This window comes from Nymphaea colorata, chromosome 6 (assembly GCF_008831285.2).
Source record: "Nymphaea colorata isolate Beijing-Zhang1983 chromosome 6, ASM883128v2, whole genome shotgun sequence".
In the NCBI taxonomy this organism is placed as follows: domain Eukaryota; kingdom Viridiplantae; phylum Streptophyta; class Magnoliopsida; order Nymphaeales; family Nymphaeaceae; genus Nymphaea; species Nymphaea colorata.
The window spans coordinates 5352346-5370874 of record NC_045143.1 but is presented as its reverse complement, the minus strand read 5'-3'; the positions used below and the strand labels follow the sequence as shown (position 1 = coordinate 5370874).

At 38.0% G+C, this 18529-nt stretch overlaps 1 protein-coding gene across 1 annotated transcript; it reads right to left on the bottom strand.

Annotated features, from left to right (window-relative positions):
- Positions 1-9099: 9099 nt before the first annotated feature.
- Positions 9100-18016, bottom strand: LOC116255932 (uncharacterized). The gene is made up of 6 exons (XM_031632023.1): positions 17863-18016; positions 12632-12717; positions 10623-10784; positions 10435-10488; positions 10037-10201; positions 9100-9480 (listed from the first exon to the last, which is right to left on the bottom strand). Exons 1-6 carry the CDS (start codon positions 18014-18016, stop codon positions 9100-9102), a joined length of 1002 nt encoding a protein of 333 aa, XP_031487883.1.
- Between the last annotated feature and the right edge of the window lie 513 nt (positions 18017-18529).

Below are 18529 nucleotides of genomic sequence, written 5' to 3'. Positions count from 1 at the left end.
TTTTCCAATTTATTAACAACAAATACCGCCATAAGCATGCAATCTATTTGATTAATCAACAGTACCAACAACACATCTTTCCAGTTCACAAAATTTCTAACAGTCATGGCACAACAGAGATCGATGGGCGAACGATTACCGTAGTGAAGCAAAAAAACCGCACACTGTTGTCTCCAAACAGATCAGCATACACCTTCACCATTAACAAGAAGCAGGAAGGATAAGTAAACATTGGAATGGAAGCAAAGTATACGACGAAACAACTTCGATGGTAGAAGAAAGCGATTCATGTTTTTCTTGATAAGTGTGGATAAAACCGGAACTGACCATCCAACCGGCTTCCAACGTTGCAACGTTGCCATCATCATATTTCCGTGTAACCCATAGTTGTGATATGCTCGTCTCGGTTCTGCTCTCGACAAATGGCTTCCAAACATTAAAACTTCCTTTGGCTCCTCCATATCTTCCTGAGAGTTCAACTATCGCGTGCTGTGATCATATGCATTGGAAAAAAACAAATACTTTAATAATGTTTTCTTTGTTGGAAGGGGTATAGCATAGCTTGTCGGATTGGTGGGCCGGTAAGAGTGCATGCACGACACTATAATTAAATGGTTTACCATAATATATACCACCGAGGTACCGAAGCAACCCTAAGCCCTCATCCTATGAGGACAGAAAAGGGGATGGTTTTTGCCTTGGGGAACTGCCACTATAACTTTGCCCATCCTTAAGCTGTAAACTGAGTTAAAAGCCTAACTAAACTCGTGCAAACAAAATTTTGCAGTGAAACAACACGTACTAACAGGCCAATAACTGAAAACAGAAAAGTACATCCGAGGAAATTGCGCTAAAAGCTCATCTCAAACCTCATGCTCATTTGGATCGTCGAAGCCGCCAACGTCGTCGTCATCGTGATGACCATCCCTTTGCAGCTTGGTGGAGTTGGATCTCATATGAAAAAACTTGGCGCGTGATCTTGCAAAATTATCAATAGCACTGTAGTTGAGGGGACCTGACTTTGTTGCTTTGAGAAACGGAACTGATCCTGGTGGGCAACTCTTTTCTTTTAATCCAATTCCGCTAATGTTGTCACTTAGTGATCCATGAGATTCAATTTCTGTTGTTGTTGTTGTTTCTCGAGGTGGTAATCTTGCTCTCGATTGCAGCTACATTCAGCAACACACACGGTCTTAGTCATTTTTTCCTCCACATGTAATGCATTGACTTTTAAACTGCTAGAATGGCTTGCATTTGTTGATGTGCACTTAAACTTAGTTAAGAAAATTTTCCAACATGGCTTATTTGTTGCGTTAGGAACTAAGGGTATTCACTAATTATCCTCAGTATATCATGAAAACCCAAAATTTCAAACATTTTCCCTTTCCTGGGTGTACCCAAGATTAAGCATAAGCGTACTATATATATATATAATAACTTTCAAGTCAAAAAGGCGATATATATATATATATATATAACAGCATCATTGAAATTGAATGCATCGCCTTTTTAACTTGAAAGTTATCGGATGCAACCTCTAACACTACCCAAAAAAAAAAATCTTTATTGACGCATGAATTACAAGCAGTCAGTAAATGAAACTTTCACTGACGTTAGAGAAGTGTTGTAAATGTTGAGTTTACCAACGGCTGACCTGCAAACGTCAATAGGGGGGACTGATCACGATCCAGCCTTCACCCACGTTTTCAGAAACGTCGTTGAAGGCTTTTACCACATTTATGCAAACGTCAGAGAAGGTGTTGGTGTAAACTCTTACTGTTAGCTTTCAAACAAATGTACATCAATACTGACGCTTCCTTTCCGTGTGTAAAACCCTTTTCGTTAGTTACCAAACCTTCTCTATTGACATCCAGAAATATCTGTAAAAAAAAAAAAACACTTTATCGACGTGTGTTGTTCATCGTTCAAGACTTTAGTACACTGGCAATTTGTTGAAAAAGTTCAAAAACTTTTACTGGCATCATCTTTAACGGTGCTAGAATTGGCTTCACCACCGTTACATGGCGATATTTTTTCTCACGTCACTAAACCTTCTACGTTTTGTTGTGTAACCAAATGGGCTCGATTTTGTTACACAGCTAAAAATATAATTATCTTTCTAGAGTCATGTTTATGTAAATCAAGGATGTACCACCGTATCCGTAGTTTCTTTCTCTAAAACCATGATCGGACACTGTGGGATTAGGATATTGACAAACACACTCAATTAAACAAGGAAAGATTGGAACAAAGTGATTAAATTATTTTTGTCGTATGTTACAAAACTTAGCATATATTCCCTTTTTCTAACTAAAAAAAGGGGGAAAAGAAGAAAAAACAAAGAAAATTCACCTCATATTTGCACAACTTTCTCACACGAGGATTCCTCATGGCAGGCTGGCTGCAAAAATCTACGCAGTCAACGGCATCTCCATTTTCGAGCTGAAAATCAACAAGAGATATCATTATCATATGCAATTCTTTCATCTTTTAAATGCAAGGAGATGACTACCTTTTCCAATGGGGATCAGAAACATCACAATGTAATTTGTTTCTTTATCCTCTGAAGAAGGGCGACTGCGTATTGAAGTTGGATATGCTCATGTTTTTAGGCAAATTTTTTATATTAGATTATCAAAATTAGATTATATCAATTGAAACAGAATTAAGCACATCCACAGCTTGAAGGCATGCATGAACTCATACTACAATGGTGATCGAACAATCTTTGCATTTCAGAAGCAACCGAGCGCCGAAATTTTTTTTTTGTTGTTGTGGGGTGGGGGGGGGGGGGGGGGGGTGGGGTTGAATATCATTTTCAAAAATTGTAATCGACCCAAATTTAAGCAATATTCTTCGGAATTTTTACATGGACCAATATAAAAGTTTTCAAAAATATAAATACAATTTCTTTTCCCAATATGTGAGGGGGCCATGGCCCCCCCCTCTTCCCTCCGCCCTTACTTCAATCTACATATCGTGGAAGTACTAACTGTGAATTCTAAAATACAAAATTTCAAGCTTTAAGAGATGAAAAACTAAAACCTCTAAAGCTGGCTCCAACTAGTTGAGACCAGTGATCTCAATATTTGATCAATTAATAATATTGCTATCACATTACAAGGGAAGCATGGACTGAATGTCAAGCAAAAAATGAAATCGAGGGAACAGACCACGAGAGTTTTGACTGGGGGCTCCTCCGGATAATATCGCTCTCGAACGCGTCTGCTCCCTTCACACGGCAAGCCATGAATGATCAAAACGACGACAGCACATGCAAAGAGAGATGCATAGAAAGCTTTGGAACACATGGTGGGGGCTTCAAGAAGCCTTCTAGAATGCAAGGTGAAACTGAAAGAAACCGGCGGCATGAAGAGCAAGATTTGCATTAGCTACATAAGGAATCCACATATATCTTGCCCATTGAATTGTAATTAAAATTTATATATATATTTTCCCCTTTAATAGACAACCCAAATTACCCTCTTGTTTTAGGTCATGTGTGTGGTGATGCAGATATTGGAGAGAAGATGATGGTTTTGGTAAAAATAAACTCGAAAGATTCATACTATATATTATGGGGAAAAATTCTCTCACAAACAATAATTCAACTCCATTGACTTGAAAATAATGGTACCCACCAGAATCTACTATATTAATATGCAGTACCAGAAACTCTTGAATATCTCGGGCAACCTCTCCTTTCTTAGAAAAAACATTTTCTAAGATTGTAGCATCTCTCAAATTTATCTCTATTGCATTCCTATAAGAAAATAGAAGATTTGTTGGGGGGCATCATAGACCTTGCCTTTTGTATTAATGTTCTAGTTCTTCTTTTCTTACACCATTATGTTGTGGTACACGTCCAGTGGTTACTTGTCCATTAATTTCTTTACCATCACATGGTTCTTGAATTGCTCATACCGATTCCTCTATTTTTATCTATTTTTAGTAGGGATGTTATACCATCCACCAGAGAACCCCCAGCCATCTATAAGAGGTGCGGTTAAAGATGGGGAATGTGGTATGGAAGGTTCAAGTAATGATGGAGAGTTTAACGTGGAGGGTGGGACTGATGTATAATGAAGGTAAAGGTGATAAAGGTGAAGGGAATAGAAGGAAGGAAATGGGTATGGGTTGAGTGGAAGATGATGTTAGGTAGGGCGAGCGAACATTTTTTTCTTTGGAAAGGGAGTCGACCTTCATCAAACACCCCATCATGGCTAGTAATGACTTGTTCCTTGTCCATATCATAACACAAATATCCTTTATGCTGCATATTATACCCAAGAAAGACATAGAACTTGCTTCTATAGGCCATCTTGCGTCTATATATATATATATATATATATATATATATATATATATATATATATATATATATATATATATATATATATATATATGTGTGTGTGTGTGTGTGTGTGTACGTATGTATGTATACTTGCATGCAGACATGCTCTCTCAGCTATTTTTTCATACTCCCTCGTTTCCTCGTTTTTTATCAAAAAATCAGCTTCATTTTAAAACTACTGATAAGCACAATCGTGGATCTATGCAAGGCTGCTACAAATGTCATTAAGAGAACAAGTCAACTTTATAACAAAGGTATAAATATAAATTATTATTCTCGCTGTTGTTTTTCTTCTTTTTTTCACAATTCTTCATCAATGAACGTTACAATGCTTCTTCATCAATGAAAGTTCCAAAAAACTAATCAATGAAGAAGCATCTGAAACTTTTATTGCTTCTTCCTTGAAAGTGGAGCAGCTTTACACGTCGTTGAGCAATTAAAGAAGAAGAAGCAAAACCATTTTAGTCATTTTTGTCATTTTCCCTCCCTTTATTCTCTCCTGTCCTGCCAAAACAGCTGGATTCCATGCGATAACTCAACTACAGGATTTGTTTTATGATAAACTCAAATAAAATCGTGTTTGCAATGATGCAACAAGCACAAAAAATCATGTGATAAATGCAACTATAGAATTCGTTCAATTGTATTTCTCTAGCATGGTTTAAAGACGGCACTAGAGAGCTAAGCCAAATCAGAAGAACTAAATAGTTCAATGATGCGAACAGCTGTAACTCCACAGTCATAAATGAGAATACATAAAAAGCAAATACATGAAACCTAGGAAAGAAAAACTGACCCATATATTAATAGGACCAAATTCATTTGTCGCAAAAGAGGCCAGCCTTTTCACGTCCTCAACCTTGCAGACATCACATGCAATACCAATCACTTTTGCCCTCATCAAATCTTCCGACGGGCATCAGTCCTTGCTGCATTTATGCCATCCAGTAAATTTCCTTCCAGTTCTCTCACAGTTGCCTTAACTGACTCTGGGGTGCCTTAAGAAATCCAGGTGGCAAGACCATGCACAAAAGTAGGTGAAAAGAACCCATCAGAAATTGTCGAAGGAAATAAGAACCCATTCACACTGAACCAATAAGTTCACAGAAGACGATTCTCAAAAAAATGAACAGCACCTGAGAGAGGCAACAACAACTTGATCTCCAGAAAGAAGGAATTCCCGAGTAAGTGCTTTCCCAAGCCCTCTTGTGCTGCCATAGCAAGTATATGACAATAATGAATATAAGAAATGAGAAGAGTACATATTTTGTATGGATTTATGGAGCAACATGTATACAAATAAGAGCATGCTTTATTTCATTTCAATAAGTGACTTGACAAAGTTGTATTAGAATATCAGCCGTATCCAACAACTTCATGCATAATTCGGAAAAGAGAACTGCTAAAAGGTTGTGCCTCTATGAAGCACATGAGATGATTTGCCCTGGCTATACCTATAGGCCAGATATTATGATTTTTTTTTAGCATCTAACGACAAATACTAGATAGTAGCCGCTCATTTAAATATATTCTGGAAGCAAAGGAAGACTGCTCAGACATTTGCAATGTAGTCTTTCCCATGAAACCCATTATGCCCATAATGTATCACTAAGTTTGCACAAAAGACGGGAGCATAGAAAGTCAATGACTTCAACATCTAGTTCTTATTTGTAAGCATCATAGAGTGGAATCATATTATAGTACCTTCCATAGTGCTCAGGCAGTTACCTCCTTTCTGAACAGCACCTGCCGCCTGAATCTTACGACCACTGGTGGAGTGCCCTACTCCTTTCCTTTAGGCCCTGTTTGGTAGGAGGGAAAGGAAAGGAAAGGAAAGGAAAGGGAAGGGAAGAGAAATGGAAGAGAAAGGAATGGAAAGAAAAGGAAAGACTAAAAATCATGTTTGTTTGGATATAAGAAAGGAAATGATAGAATTTATAATATTTTATGATAATACCCCTAACAATTAAAATGTTTAAAAGAATGAGAGGTTTCAGAAAAGACATGATAATGCTCATCATGCCTTGCTCGTGTGTTTCCCAATGGAGGGCTGCAGCTTATGCAATACGTCTCTCTCTCTCTCTCTCTCTCTCTCTCTCTCTCTCTCTCTCTCTCTCTCTCTCTCTGTATAAATGTATGTATTTGTGAGAGAGTGAAAACAAGTTGATCGATGCATTCCTGACTCTCACATTGCACAATCTTTGTTCGACTTCATTACCGTAGATTGACATGTGGTAGATCTCAATGTGAAAATTAAACTGCATTTGTATGAAGAATCTCATTTAGAATTTCTTGCACAAACAAGCTACCAAATTTTTTTGTTTGAACTCCAACGTGGCCCCACCTGGGATGCTGCCTGGCAATCTGTAAGCAAACGCCGAGGCCCATTTTTACCTAATTATTGCAAACCCTAAGATATATAAAAGTTCCAAAAATGTATATGATTCTTTCATATGTGCCAAATTTTCTCTAATCAACACAAATGATATTAATTGGATGTTGCGTGGTGATGACTACATTTTTCCAAGAAACATATAAGAAGGAAAAAATCAGGTTTCTTTGCAAAAAAGTATCTTATTCCTCATGCTAAACCATGTCAGACAAGCCCCTCATAGATGTATCATGAGAGAGCCATCAATAGTCATAAAAAACTTCCATAAAAAAGAGTGAAAATAGTTGTGTAAAGACAAAAAAAAATGACATAGCAAAATAAAAAATAACATTCATGTCTTACATAATTCCAGCAATGCTAAGCAACTTAAGTAAAACATTCTTCCGCTTAGACAACGGACAAGCAAAAAATGTTTCCATCCTATCTTTATCACCAGTAAGATAAATATATGCATCAGTTTGTAACTCTTCTTGAAGACCAATAGCTTCAAATGCTAGAAATATGTCTTCTTTAGAATATTTACATCCATGTCCTGGCTCTGGTACAACATCACTTTTTTCAATTGCATTAGCAATTTTGTCAAATGTTCTTTCCATTATTTCAATCTCTTTTAAATCATCTTCATTTGCACTTCTTCTCCTTTTACGTTTTGACAATGAACCTGTGGGGCGCTCCACTTGGACTTCACAGTTGTCTCCTAGGTTGATAAATGGTTCTAATACTGTTTGATTTTGCGAAACCATTTCATCGATAAGCTGGATTGTGTTGCTAGTACCCTCACATGCTAAAGTCATTCGGTTGCACCTCTCTTTCGCTGTCATCGATCCTTCTCCTGTTGCTCTATCATTACCAAATAAATTTACCAGCAAAGATTCAGCATCCTTGCAGCGGAAGCCTTCTTCTTCTTCTTCTTCTTCTTCTTCTTCTTCCCTTTGCTCGTTGCACAGTCGCCCTATTCCATGCTTGCCTCTTCAGGTTTCTTCTCAATGGTTTTGGGGAGGGAAATGGAGTTTTTTCTTTTCAACAAGACGTGGGTCCTCATGAAGGGTATTATCGGTAAACAATAAATTTTCATCTTCATTCCTTTCCTTTCCTTCCCAATCCGTCTGATTTGGGAGGGAAAGGAATTACACTACACAATCCCTCCCCTCCCTTTCCTTTCCTTTCCTTTCCCTCCCCTCCTTGCCAAACAGGTTTTGCCACTTTCCCTCCCTTTCCCTCTCTTTCCCTCCTACCAAACAAGGTGTTAATCTCAACCATACACGATTGGATTTGCATATTGTGTTCTTGCCAAAGGAAACCCATGGCAGAACTTGAGAACTTGAAGGAGCATAGGAACATCATCGGACACAATGTCATTCAATCAAGAAGATAGTCTTTTTCCTTCATCATCCGAAGAACCCTGGGACGTGTCTTGTGTCTCAACAACTTCATAATTATGAAACGTGGAAGAAGGTCATAACCATGGCTCTTTTAACTAAAAATAAGATGGGCTTTGTTAATGGTTCCATACCGAAACCCACGGCTCCCCATTCCCTCGTCGTCTTTTGGGAAAGATCTAACAACATGGTACTCTTTTGTTGCTTAATTTTCTTCACAAGTTTTTAACTTCAACAATCGTTTATGACAAAAATGTTGTGGATGTTTGGAACAAATTAAAGATTAGGTTTTCTCAATCAAATGCTCCACGTTTATATCAGATTCAACAACAAATTATCAATTGGGCCTTTGGGATGAGTATGATTTGCTAATCACTCTCTCCAGTGCACGATATTCAAAAACATGACAGGCTAATTCAGTTCTTAATGGGCCTAAATGAAAGCTATAGAGCCATGTAGCCAGATCTTGCTTATGGATTTCGTTCCTACAACATCCAAGGCTTACGCCCTGTTGGTTCAAGAAGAATGCCAATGAGAAACTTGACTTGTTTAAACTCGGGTCTGCTCGGCTCAACTCAGTTATACTTGGGTCTGCTCGACTATGTAAAAATGGTTCACCATAGTTGAATTAGTTAAACATGTTAACGAGTTCTACGAGTTGGTAGGTTAAAAAAACAAAAAAGATAATTTAAACATGAAAGAAAGAATTAAAGAGGTTAAGTGAGTAAACCTAGAGCCTGTTCTATTTCAAGTTGAGCTTGAGGTTTTTGAGTCTGTTCGAGCTTGATCTGGCCCAACTCGAGCTCGACTTGGATCGTGTTCGGCAAAACAGAGTATATAATGCATCAATGAATTTATTGACCCTTAACATATAATCTCATTCAAATGATAGATCTTGCAAGTGAGTAGAGAGGAAAATAACAAAGAAAGTTTATATATTGAGGAAAGGAAGGAAGGCTGGGTTGCAAAGTAGATCAAGAACAAAGGAAGGCATTATAACCAGGTCCACCGAAGGTGATCATACGTCCCATGGGTGTTCTCCCCCAGTCATTGATATCATAGCAGAAAGAGTCGGTGGTGTAAAGAGTAAGAGGGTAAGCGGCGTCGGAGGGGTTGAGGTCGTGGTCATACACCTCCATGTGTCTGATGAAAGCAGCCTTTCCCAACCCTTTCCATCCAAAATGGCCGTTCCCCATCTGCGTGCTGGTGTGCCTTCCCTTGGTGCGCTTGTTAACAATCTCTCCTCCCCATTGAATCTCGTCCCCCAAGTCGAAATCCGGATGGTAGTTTGTTCTCAGCCAAAATCCCATCGTTTCACCATTGAATAAAATATGCCAGTTCCCAGTCTCAAGATCCTGTTTTTTGCCAATTAAATAATGTTAGTTATACTTTATTTATTGCATATATTATAAGGAGCTCAACGCCTCCTGTTAGCAAGGAGGGTTCGGGACAACATGGGAAGAATTGTGAAATTTTAAAATTAAAATTTTCATTTTTGATGAAATAGGAATTATCTTATCAAACGGAGGATTTTGATTCTGAAATTATAGGCTCGTTCTTGACTCAAGATACCTTAATTGTGATTGTATCATGGGGGTAGAGTTATGATTATAAAATTTTAAGATTTTTTCATCTCTTTTTAGTGCATATGTCATGGTGGTTTTAATTCATCAAATTCTTTTTTTGTCAACCACATTATTTTGAATTCTAGAATCAAACCATTAGGTCTATTTAAAAATGTTCGATTCACTAGCTCATGAACTTTGTCAGGGTTAGAAATGCATTGGAAATTCAAAAATCATCCACGTACGTTATCTTGCTCAGTCCACTTAAAATACACTAAACACATTGTGTTTAGACAAATTTTCAATGTAGAAAATGGGCCGGGGAAGGAAGAAGAAGATTGTTTACCTTTTTTATATTGAGGTCAACTTCTCTTTGCCGCCCATCATAATCGGAGGTAGCCCTGAACACACCACCTGGGAAAAATCTCTCGCTCACTTGAGTGAAGACTATATTGTTTTGCTCCGGTCCTCTTAGATGGGCATTATAAAGATGCGATGCGTAATTATCTGGCTGTTGCATCAAACAAGTATAGTGATTGTTAGCATTCACTTTACATGTCCCCAGAATTATGACATTTCTATGTGTCGTCTTGCTTGCAATCTATTATTTTTCAATTTATTAACAACAAATACCGCCATAAGCATGCAATCTAATTGATTGATCAACCGTAGCAACAACACATCTTTCCAATTCACAAAATTTCTAAGTCATGGCACAACAGAGATCGATGGGCGAACGATTACCGTAGTGAAGCAAAAAAACCGCACACTGTTGTCTCCAAACAGATCAGCATACACCTTCACCATTAACAAGAAGCAACAAGGTTAAGTAAACATTGGAATGGAAGCAAAGTATACGACGAAACAACTTCAATGGTAGAAGAAAGCGATTCATCTTTTTCTTGATAAGTGTGGATAAAACCGGAACTGACCATCCAACCGGCTTCCAACGTTGCAACGTTGCCATCGTCATGCTTCCGTGTAACCCATAGTTGTGATATGCTCGTCTCGGTTCTCCTCTCGACAAATGGCTTCCGAACATTAAAACTTCCTTTGGCTCCTCCATATCTTCCTGAGAGTTCAACTATCGCGTGCTGTGATCATATACATTGGAAAAAAACAATTACTTTAATAAGGTTTTCTTTGTTGGAAGGGGTATAGCATAGCTTGTCGATTGGTGGGCCGGTAAGAGTGCATGCACGACACTATAATTGAATGTTTTACCATAATATGTACAACCGAGGTATCGAAGCAACCCTAAGCCCTCATCCTATGAGGGCAGGGAAGGGGATGGTTTTTGCCTTGGGGAATTGCCACTATAACTTTGCCCATCCTTAAGCTGTAAACTGAGTTAAAAGCCTAACTAAACTCGTGCAAACAAAATTTTGCAGTCAAACAACACGTACTAACAGGTCAATAACTAAAAACAGAAAAGAACATCCGAGGAAATTGCGCTAAAAGTTCATCTAAAACCTTTGGATCGTCAAAGCCGCCAACGTCGTCGTCATCGTGATGATTATCCATTAGCAGCTTGGTCGAGTTGGATCTCATATGAAAAAACTTGGCGCGTGATCTTGCAAAATTATCAATAGCACTGTAGTTGAGGGGACCTGACTTTGTTGCTTTGAGAAACGGAACTGATCCTGGTGGGCAACTCTTTTGTTTTAATCCAATTCCGCTGATGTTGTCACTTAGTGATCCATGATATTCAATTTCTGTTGTTGTTTCTCGAGGTGGTAATCTTGCTCTCGATTGCAGCTACATTAAGCAACACACACGTTTTTAGTCATTTTTTCATCCACATATGATGCCTTGACTTTTAAACTGCTACAATGGCTTGCATTGTTGATGTGCACTCAAACTTAGTTAAGAAAAGTTTCCAACATGGCTTATTTGTTGCCTTAGGAACTAAGGGTCACTAATTATCCTCAGTATATCATGACAATTTCAAACATTTTTCCTTTCCTCATACGAAAATGGGTGTACCCAAGATTAAGCAGAAGCGTACCATATGTATAGCAGCATCATTGAAATTGAATTCATCACCTTTGTAACTTGAAAGTAATCGCATGGAACCTCTAACGCTACCCAAAAAAAAAAAAAAAGACGCATGAATTACAGTGATCAGTAAATGAAACTTGCACTGACGTTTAGAGAAGTGTTGTAAATGTTGAGTTTACCAACGGCAGATCTGGAAACGTCAACGGGGACTAATCACGATCCAGCTTTCACCAACGTTTCAGAAACGTAGGTGAAGACTTTTACCACGTTTAAGCGGACGTCAGAGAAGGTGTTGGTGTAAACTCTTACTGTTAGACTTCAAACAAATGTACATCATTACTGAAGCTTTCTTTACGTGTGTAAAACAATTTTCTTTAGTTACCAAACCTTCTTTACTGACATCTAGAAATATCAATAAAAAACCTTTGCTGAAGTGTGTTGTCTGTCCTTAAAGACTTTAGTACACTGACAATTTGTTGAAAAGGTCAAAAACTTTTACTGACATCACCTTTAGCGGCGCTAGAACCACAGCGATATTTTTTATCAGGTCACTAAATCTTCTACGTTTTGTTGTGTAACCAAATGGGCTCGATTTTAATGAGGACAATTACGGATTCAACCCATCAAAGAGTCCGTAATTGCGTACTGGTATCTATACATTTCAAAATTACTTCATACCATCTAAAATGACGTAATATCCCAAAATGCAATCACTTAAGCGGATATTTACGTTAAGACAGCCATAATGTCTGAAATTCCTCGTAGACATATGCCGGCCCACCAAATGATCTTACAGGCTCGACGTACGAGAAAGCGCGGGTGAAGGGGTGGCCATCCTACTCACACCTCTGTGCTCTGGTCACCGGTGACTCTCTGGTGCCTCTTTCCTGCAGGAGGAGGAGGATTGGGGACAGAGTGGCGGCCTCCTCCACTAGCTCACCAACAGTGTTGAGCTCGCTCCCTCTCTATCATTAAGCATAATGAAGAAGTTGCTAGGAAGTATCCTACGTTCCACAAAGACGCCAGCTGCACAGATTAGATGGGCTTAGATATAGAGATGGAATATTTGTTCGGCATTAAATTGGGAATGGCGTGAAGCGATCGACCGGTTGAAAGTGGGATCTTTGTCGGACAGATCTGCTCATCGTAATCCCTCTCTTGATCGCTGATCGGTTGAAAGTGGGAGCGGCGCTTATCACAAAGGCGCTAGAGAAATTCTCACCAAGGTTGAAGGAAATCCTGGACGCGTCGGAATTTCGACCGTGAAGATTCCTTCTTAAGTCAGATAATAAGTTTTTGTCTTATATTTGGAGGTCTTAAGTCTGTAGGAGCCAAACCTAGTGGCTGCACATGATTGATAATGCTGAGTCTTGGATTCAACTTAGACCTAGATATAGCTAGATGGTGAAGAGTCATTAGGAATGTCAATGAATCAGATTTGAAATCAAATATACTCTTAAATGTATTTGTTTTCTGGATATTTACATTAGATATCAATTCAAATACGAATAAAAAAAAGGTTTTTATCTCAATTTGAATCTGAAAACTGATTTCACAATCATGACCTGATCTGAATTTGATTTTTACATTCATATCTGAATTTGAATCCCAATTTTGAACCGAATCTATGCTGATTTGTAAAATGTAAAAACATTTGATATATAATATTTCTTAAAATTAAATTTGATTTGAATTTGATATTTATGTATGTACAAATTTCTATCCAAATGAGATCGGTAGGATGAAATTTGAGTTTGGTCCAACTTCTCAATTTAGTGACCTATAAAAAAAAATATAGGTCGGAAGTTGGAATAAGTCGGCATGATGGGGCCCACCATCATTAATTTTCCTGGAAGTGGCATCCGTCCATCGAAAAGATGGACGGTCCAACGAGGAGGTGCATGGGCAAACGAGCCTATACGCAACGTCTATGCCCTCCCGCGCCATCTTTTCTCTGTCTCCCTCCCTGTGTGGTTCAGGGGCGAGGGCACTGGCGAACGTGAGCAATTTTTCTCTGACCTCGAAGCCCTCGACTCAATTTCCCTCGCGCTCTTCTCCCTCTAGCAAAAGCGTCGCGCTTCACGGTCGAAATTCCGACGCGTCCAGGATTTCCTTCAACCTTGGTGAGAATTTCTCTCGCGCCTCTGTGATAAGCGCCGCTCCCACTTTCAACCGATCAGCGATCAAGAGAGGGATTACGATGAGCAGATCTGTCCGACAAAGATCCCAATTTAATGCCGAACAAATATTCCATCTCTATATCTAAGCCCATCTAATCAGTGCACCTGGCGTCTTTGTGGAACGTAGTATACTTCCTAGCAACTTCTTTACTTTCGTAGGATGATATCATTGTACTTAATGGTACTTGGATCCCAAACACTTATATATCCTTCGACTCCGCCAAATTCTCCATCTTGTGCTGAAGCTATTGCAACCTAAGGTCATACACGTCAACAATGTAGTTCATGATCATAAGCTCCTTGGTAGGTCTGTACAACAAGTTGAATCAACTCGAACCTGCTTGACTTGAACTTGGTCAGTTTAGCTCGACTCAAAATTGCTTGGTTAAGCTCGACTTGAACTCGACTCTTTTGCAAACTAGTGAAGCTTGAGCTTAACTGAAAATTGGAGCTTAAAATGAGTCTAGTTTGACTTATATGAACTCAAACCAATTAAACTTGAGTCTATTCGTTTAAACTAGATTTTATATATATATATATATATATATATATATATATATATATATATATATATATATATATATATATATATATATATATATATATATATATATATATTGTAATTTCCAAACTTAAAACCTAAGAAAGAGATCAAGTCAAATGGGGAGTTGGTAAACAATCTTAAATGATTCTAGCTCAAGCTGGGACTCAGTTTGTTGAGTCAAGCGCAAGCTGATCTTGTGCAACTTGACTCGCTCGACTGAACAAGATATGAGTCGAGTTTAGTTGGTCAAGTCGAGCTAACCAAGCTCAACTTAGTTCATGTACAGCCCTACTCCTTACTAGAGATTCACGAATCCTTGATTGAGCTGCACCCTATCTAGTTACAACCCATCCTTCCTTTCCGCAATGTATAAACTTTCTTTGTTATTTTCTTCTGTCCTGACTTGCAAGATCTATCATTTGTTTGAGATTATATGGTAAGGGACAATAAATTCATTGATGCACAACACCGTTTGACATCCACTCTGTTTTGCCAAACATGAGCCATGTTGAGCTCGAGATGCGTCAGATCAAGCTCGAATAGGCTCAAAAACCTCAATCTCGAGCTCCACTCGAAATAGATCAGGCTCTAAACTAATGTAAGCAAAATTTCATAGTTAAACAATCCACATTGGCAGCACAATAACTAGAAAAAAGATGATGATTATGATGACGAGGAAGAAGAAGAAGAAGAAGTTGAGTTAAAAAGTGATCTCTAACCTCTACTTCTCTTGAAGGTCTAGGATGATCATCCACTGGCAGCTCGGTGAAGTTGGATTTCATATCAAAAAACTTGGCATGTGATCTAGCAAAAATGTCAATAGCACTATAATTGAGGGGCCCTGCGTTGGTTGCCTTGAGAAATGGAATGGATCCTCGTGGGCAAATACCTTGTGTTGGCCCAATTCCTCCAATGTTATCAATTAGTGATCCATGAGATTCACAGTCTGTTGTCGTTTCTTGAGGCAAGAATCTTGTTCTTGATTGCAGCTACATTCAACAAACACACATCTTCAGTCTTTTTTTAGCTCCACTTACAGTGACTTAATTAACTTCATTTCATATGGTACCACTACAATGGCTTGCTTATGTAGATGTGGACTTAAATTTATGAAAGAATTCCACCATAATTTATTTGTTGTGTTAAGAGATCATATCTCCTCGAACTTACTTGGTGACATCCAAATTGTCAAAATTTTGTAGAATTAATAAGATGTAATTTAATGACATAATTATCTTTGTAGAACCAGGTTTTATAATCAATGATGCAAGTCCTTTCTTTAAAGCCATGATCAGACTCTACTGATATTCATGAAGAAGAAAAGAAGCAATCTTCAGAAAAAGTCATGAATAAAATCTTGTACCTCTTCATGCATTACCAACTTAGGTATTTTTCCTTTCTAATTGAAAAAAGAAACGACAAGAAAGAACGTTCACCTTGTGTTTGTACAGAATTCTCACATAAGGGTTGCTCATGGAAGGGTGAGTGTGAAAATCGACGCAATCGACCACATCTCCATTTTCCAGCTGAAAATTAGCAAGACATCCCATCACCATGTGCAATTCCATGCATCTTTTACATGCAAATATATATGTGTGTGCCTTTTCCGACGAGAATTAGAAACATCACATTTCCTTTCTATTCTGTGGGGATGGGTGATCAGGGGAGTTGGATCTGCTCATGCTCACAGATGTTATGAATGAATAAAAGTTCTAAATGGTTGTCATGAAATAAGAAGATGAATGCTCCATACGACGAGAGACACTGGGCCCTCCTCAGGATAATATTTTCTCTTTCGATGAACTCGTGATCCAATGCCTTCAACCACCGAACCTTGACTCATCAAAATGACAAAACACACACACGATGAGAGACGCATGGTGACCGGTGAAACTCATTCCGATCAATGGCTTTTGGCCTTCTAGCTAGAATCCAGGTGAAATTGATCAAATGGCCGCTAATTTGTTTTCAGAAGTGAATCATGCAATCTTTTATAGTCCAATACGAATGTTTCATAGAAAGAAAGAACACCCACAGTTAGCCCCCCAGGTTTTAATGTTATTGCTAATTAAGAAATTGCAGCACTTGTCTTTAGGATCCATCTGAAATTGGTCAATGGCCAGCTTTTTGTGCTAGAGTATTACTTGATTATTTTAGTTACCTTTTTGTTGGTTGATATAGTTACTAAAAATTGACTCACACTAGCAAATATTATTTAGCATAAATTTGACTTTAAGGATTTATGGGTTCCTTAACTTTTAGTTCAAGGGGTTGCAATTTTTCCATTAGCTGTAGGAAGGAAAAATATCCGAAGATAAAAGAATCCACGTCCAGTCCATTGTATTATAATCAAGACTGAGAATATGCTTTCCTTTACAAGCCAATTACGAGATTAGCTTCTTCATTTGGGATGGTAAAGCAAAATCGGAAAAGAAGATGATGGGTTTGAAAAATTAAGCTGGAAGGACCAAATTCCTAGAATCGCTAACGAGGCAGAGATCATGGGGACAAAAAACTCATAATATATATATGAATGATAATATTACTAGATGCTTTCGTTAAAGAGTAAAATAGGCTCGGCACAGGGCCTATTCTCATGATTAAATCAGCTAAGCAAATAATCTTATATGGGCGGAGAGCATAGGTCACAGTACAACCCATATATATATATATATATATATATAGCCAGCGGCTGGCAGGGTCCTTCGCCCCTTCCTTACCAGCCCTCTTCCTGGGACCCTAAAAAATAAAAAAGTTACATGTAAATATTAAAAAGTTTCATTTATCCTATATAACAATTCAGTTCTTCTTATGAAAAATTTATGGTTTTACCTATATATATATATATATATATTCTGTGGCATTTTTTTTGTGACACTGAAGAGTTTTTGATGACTGTCATGGGTATTCGCCTACACTAAAGGTTCTTTAGTGACATTGCAAATTGCTACTAAGCATGTTTAATAGCACATTTATGTATGACATTATTGGCATTTTATGACTATTTGCAAACATCACTAAAGGCCTAATAAAGACATAATTAAATATCTTTAGTTCATATTGCATAAAAAAGTGAAAATAAATACACTAAAAGAAAAACTTTTTCCTGGTAATGTAAAATTAATGTCAATAAAATAAGATTTTGGTACACACTAATGTGTAAGTACAATAATAACAAAGATATAGTGCATATAGTTTTTCCTTTCTTTTTCTTTTTTTTTGATATCCAAAGGCATATACATATATACACATTTACAAAATTATACTGAAGGAATCCCAATCCCCTTTAGTGGCGTGTCATTTTCTGATAACTTTAGCATTACTAGATGATTTTGCAGGCTGCTCCTCCACTTGTTGAGCGTATTCTAGAAATTGGACTGTAAAAACCTGTCTTGGAAGATATACACTTTCCAAGTATCACCCCAATCTCCTGTTATTTGTTTGTACCTGAATCTTCCCTGTCTGACTGTTGCAGCTTCCTGATCATTTGATTACCTGCAAACACCTGCAGATGATGGTTTCCTCCATATTCTTCAACCATGTAGTCTCCCACACTACCACTCAAGATATCTAACAACCTTGAGAAATGGTTGTCCCCCATGACTGTTCTTTGCATGATCCCAACCATAGTTACAAATATTGTCTCAGAGTTTTAAACAGCGAAGTTTTTCTCAGATATAATATGGTGAGCTTGAAAAGAACAAAAAAAACAGGAAAAATGCGGTAGACTTTTAAAAATTTTTAAAAACTAAAAATGAGGAATGCTCTACGGTGGCTCAAATCACGCCAGAGCTGACTTGAATTATGTAGATGACAATATGAATCAAACCAGTATTAACTGGCCTTTCACCAAGTATTGGCCCAATTAACTGACTTGGGGCCCTGGGGCAAGGGCAACCAAGTCAAGATTAGAAATAACTTAGTAGTGCTTAACTATCAGAAAATTAAGGTGTCCCCCCCATCTCCAGAGAGTTGACAACTGGAGGATCTATCAGCTATTATCTCGAACATTGTGACAGCCTTCTTGGAAACCTTCTATATCTGAAGGAAAACTTTTGTTAAGGGTGAAGAATCTTTTCATTTGAGAAGCATGCTATCAGCAGGTGAGATCTCC

Excerpts from the sequence above, each read along its gene's own strand:
- LOC116255932 (XM_031632023.1), bottom strand. The coding sequence starts at position 18,016 with ATGGGGGACAACCATTTCTCAAGGTTGTTAGATATCTTGAGTGGTAGT. Across the intron at positions 10,785-12,631 it reads GAGCGAGCTCAACACTGTTG|CACGCGATAGTTGAACTCTC; the intron begins GTGAGCTAGTGG and ends ATATGATCACAG. Across the intron at positions 9,481-10,036 it reads TTGACCTCAATATAAAAAAG|GATCTTGAGACTGGGAACTG; the intron begins GTAAACAATCTT and ends GGCAAAAAACAG.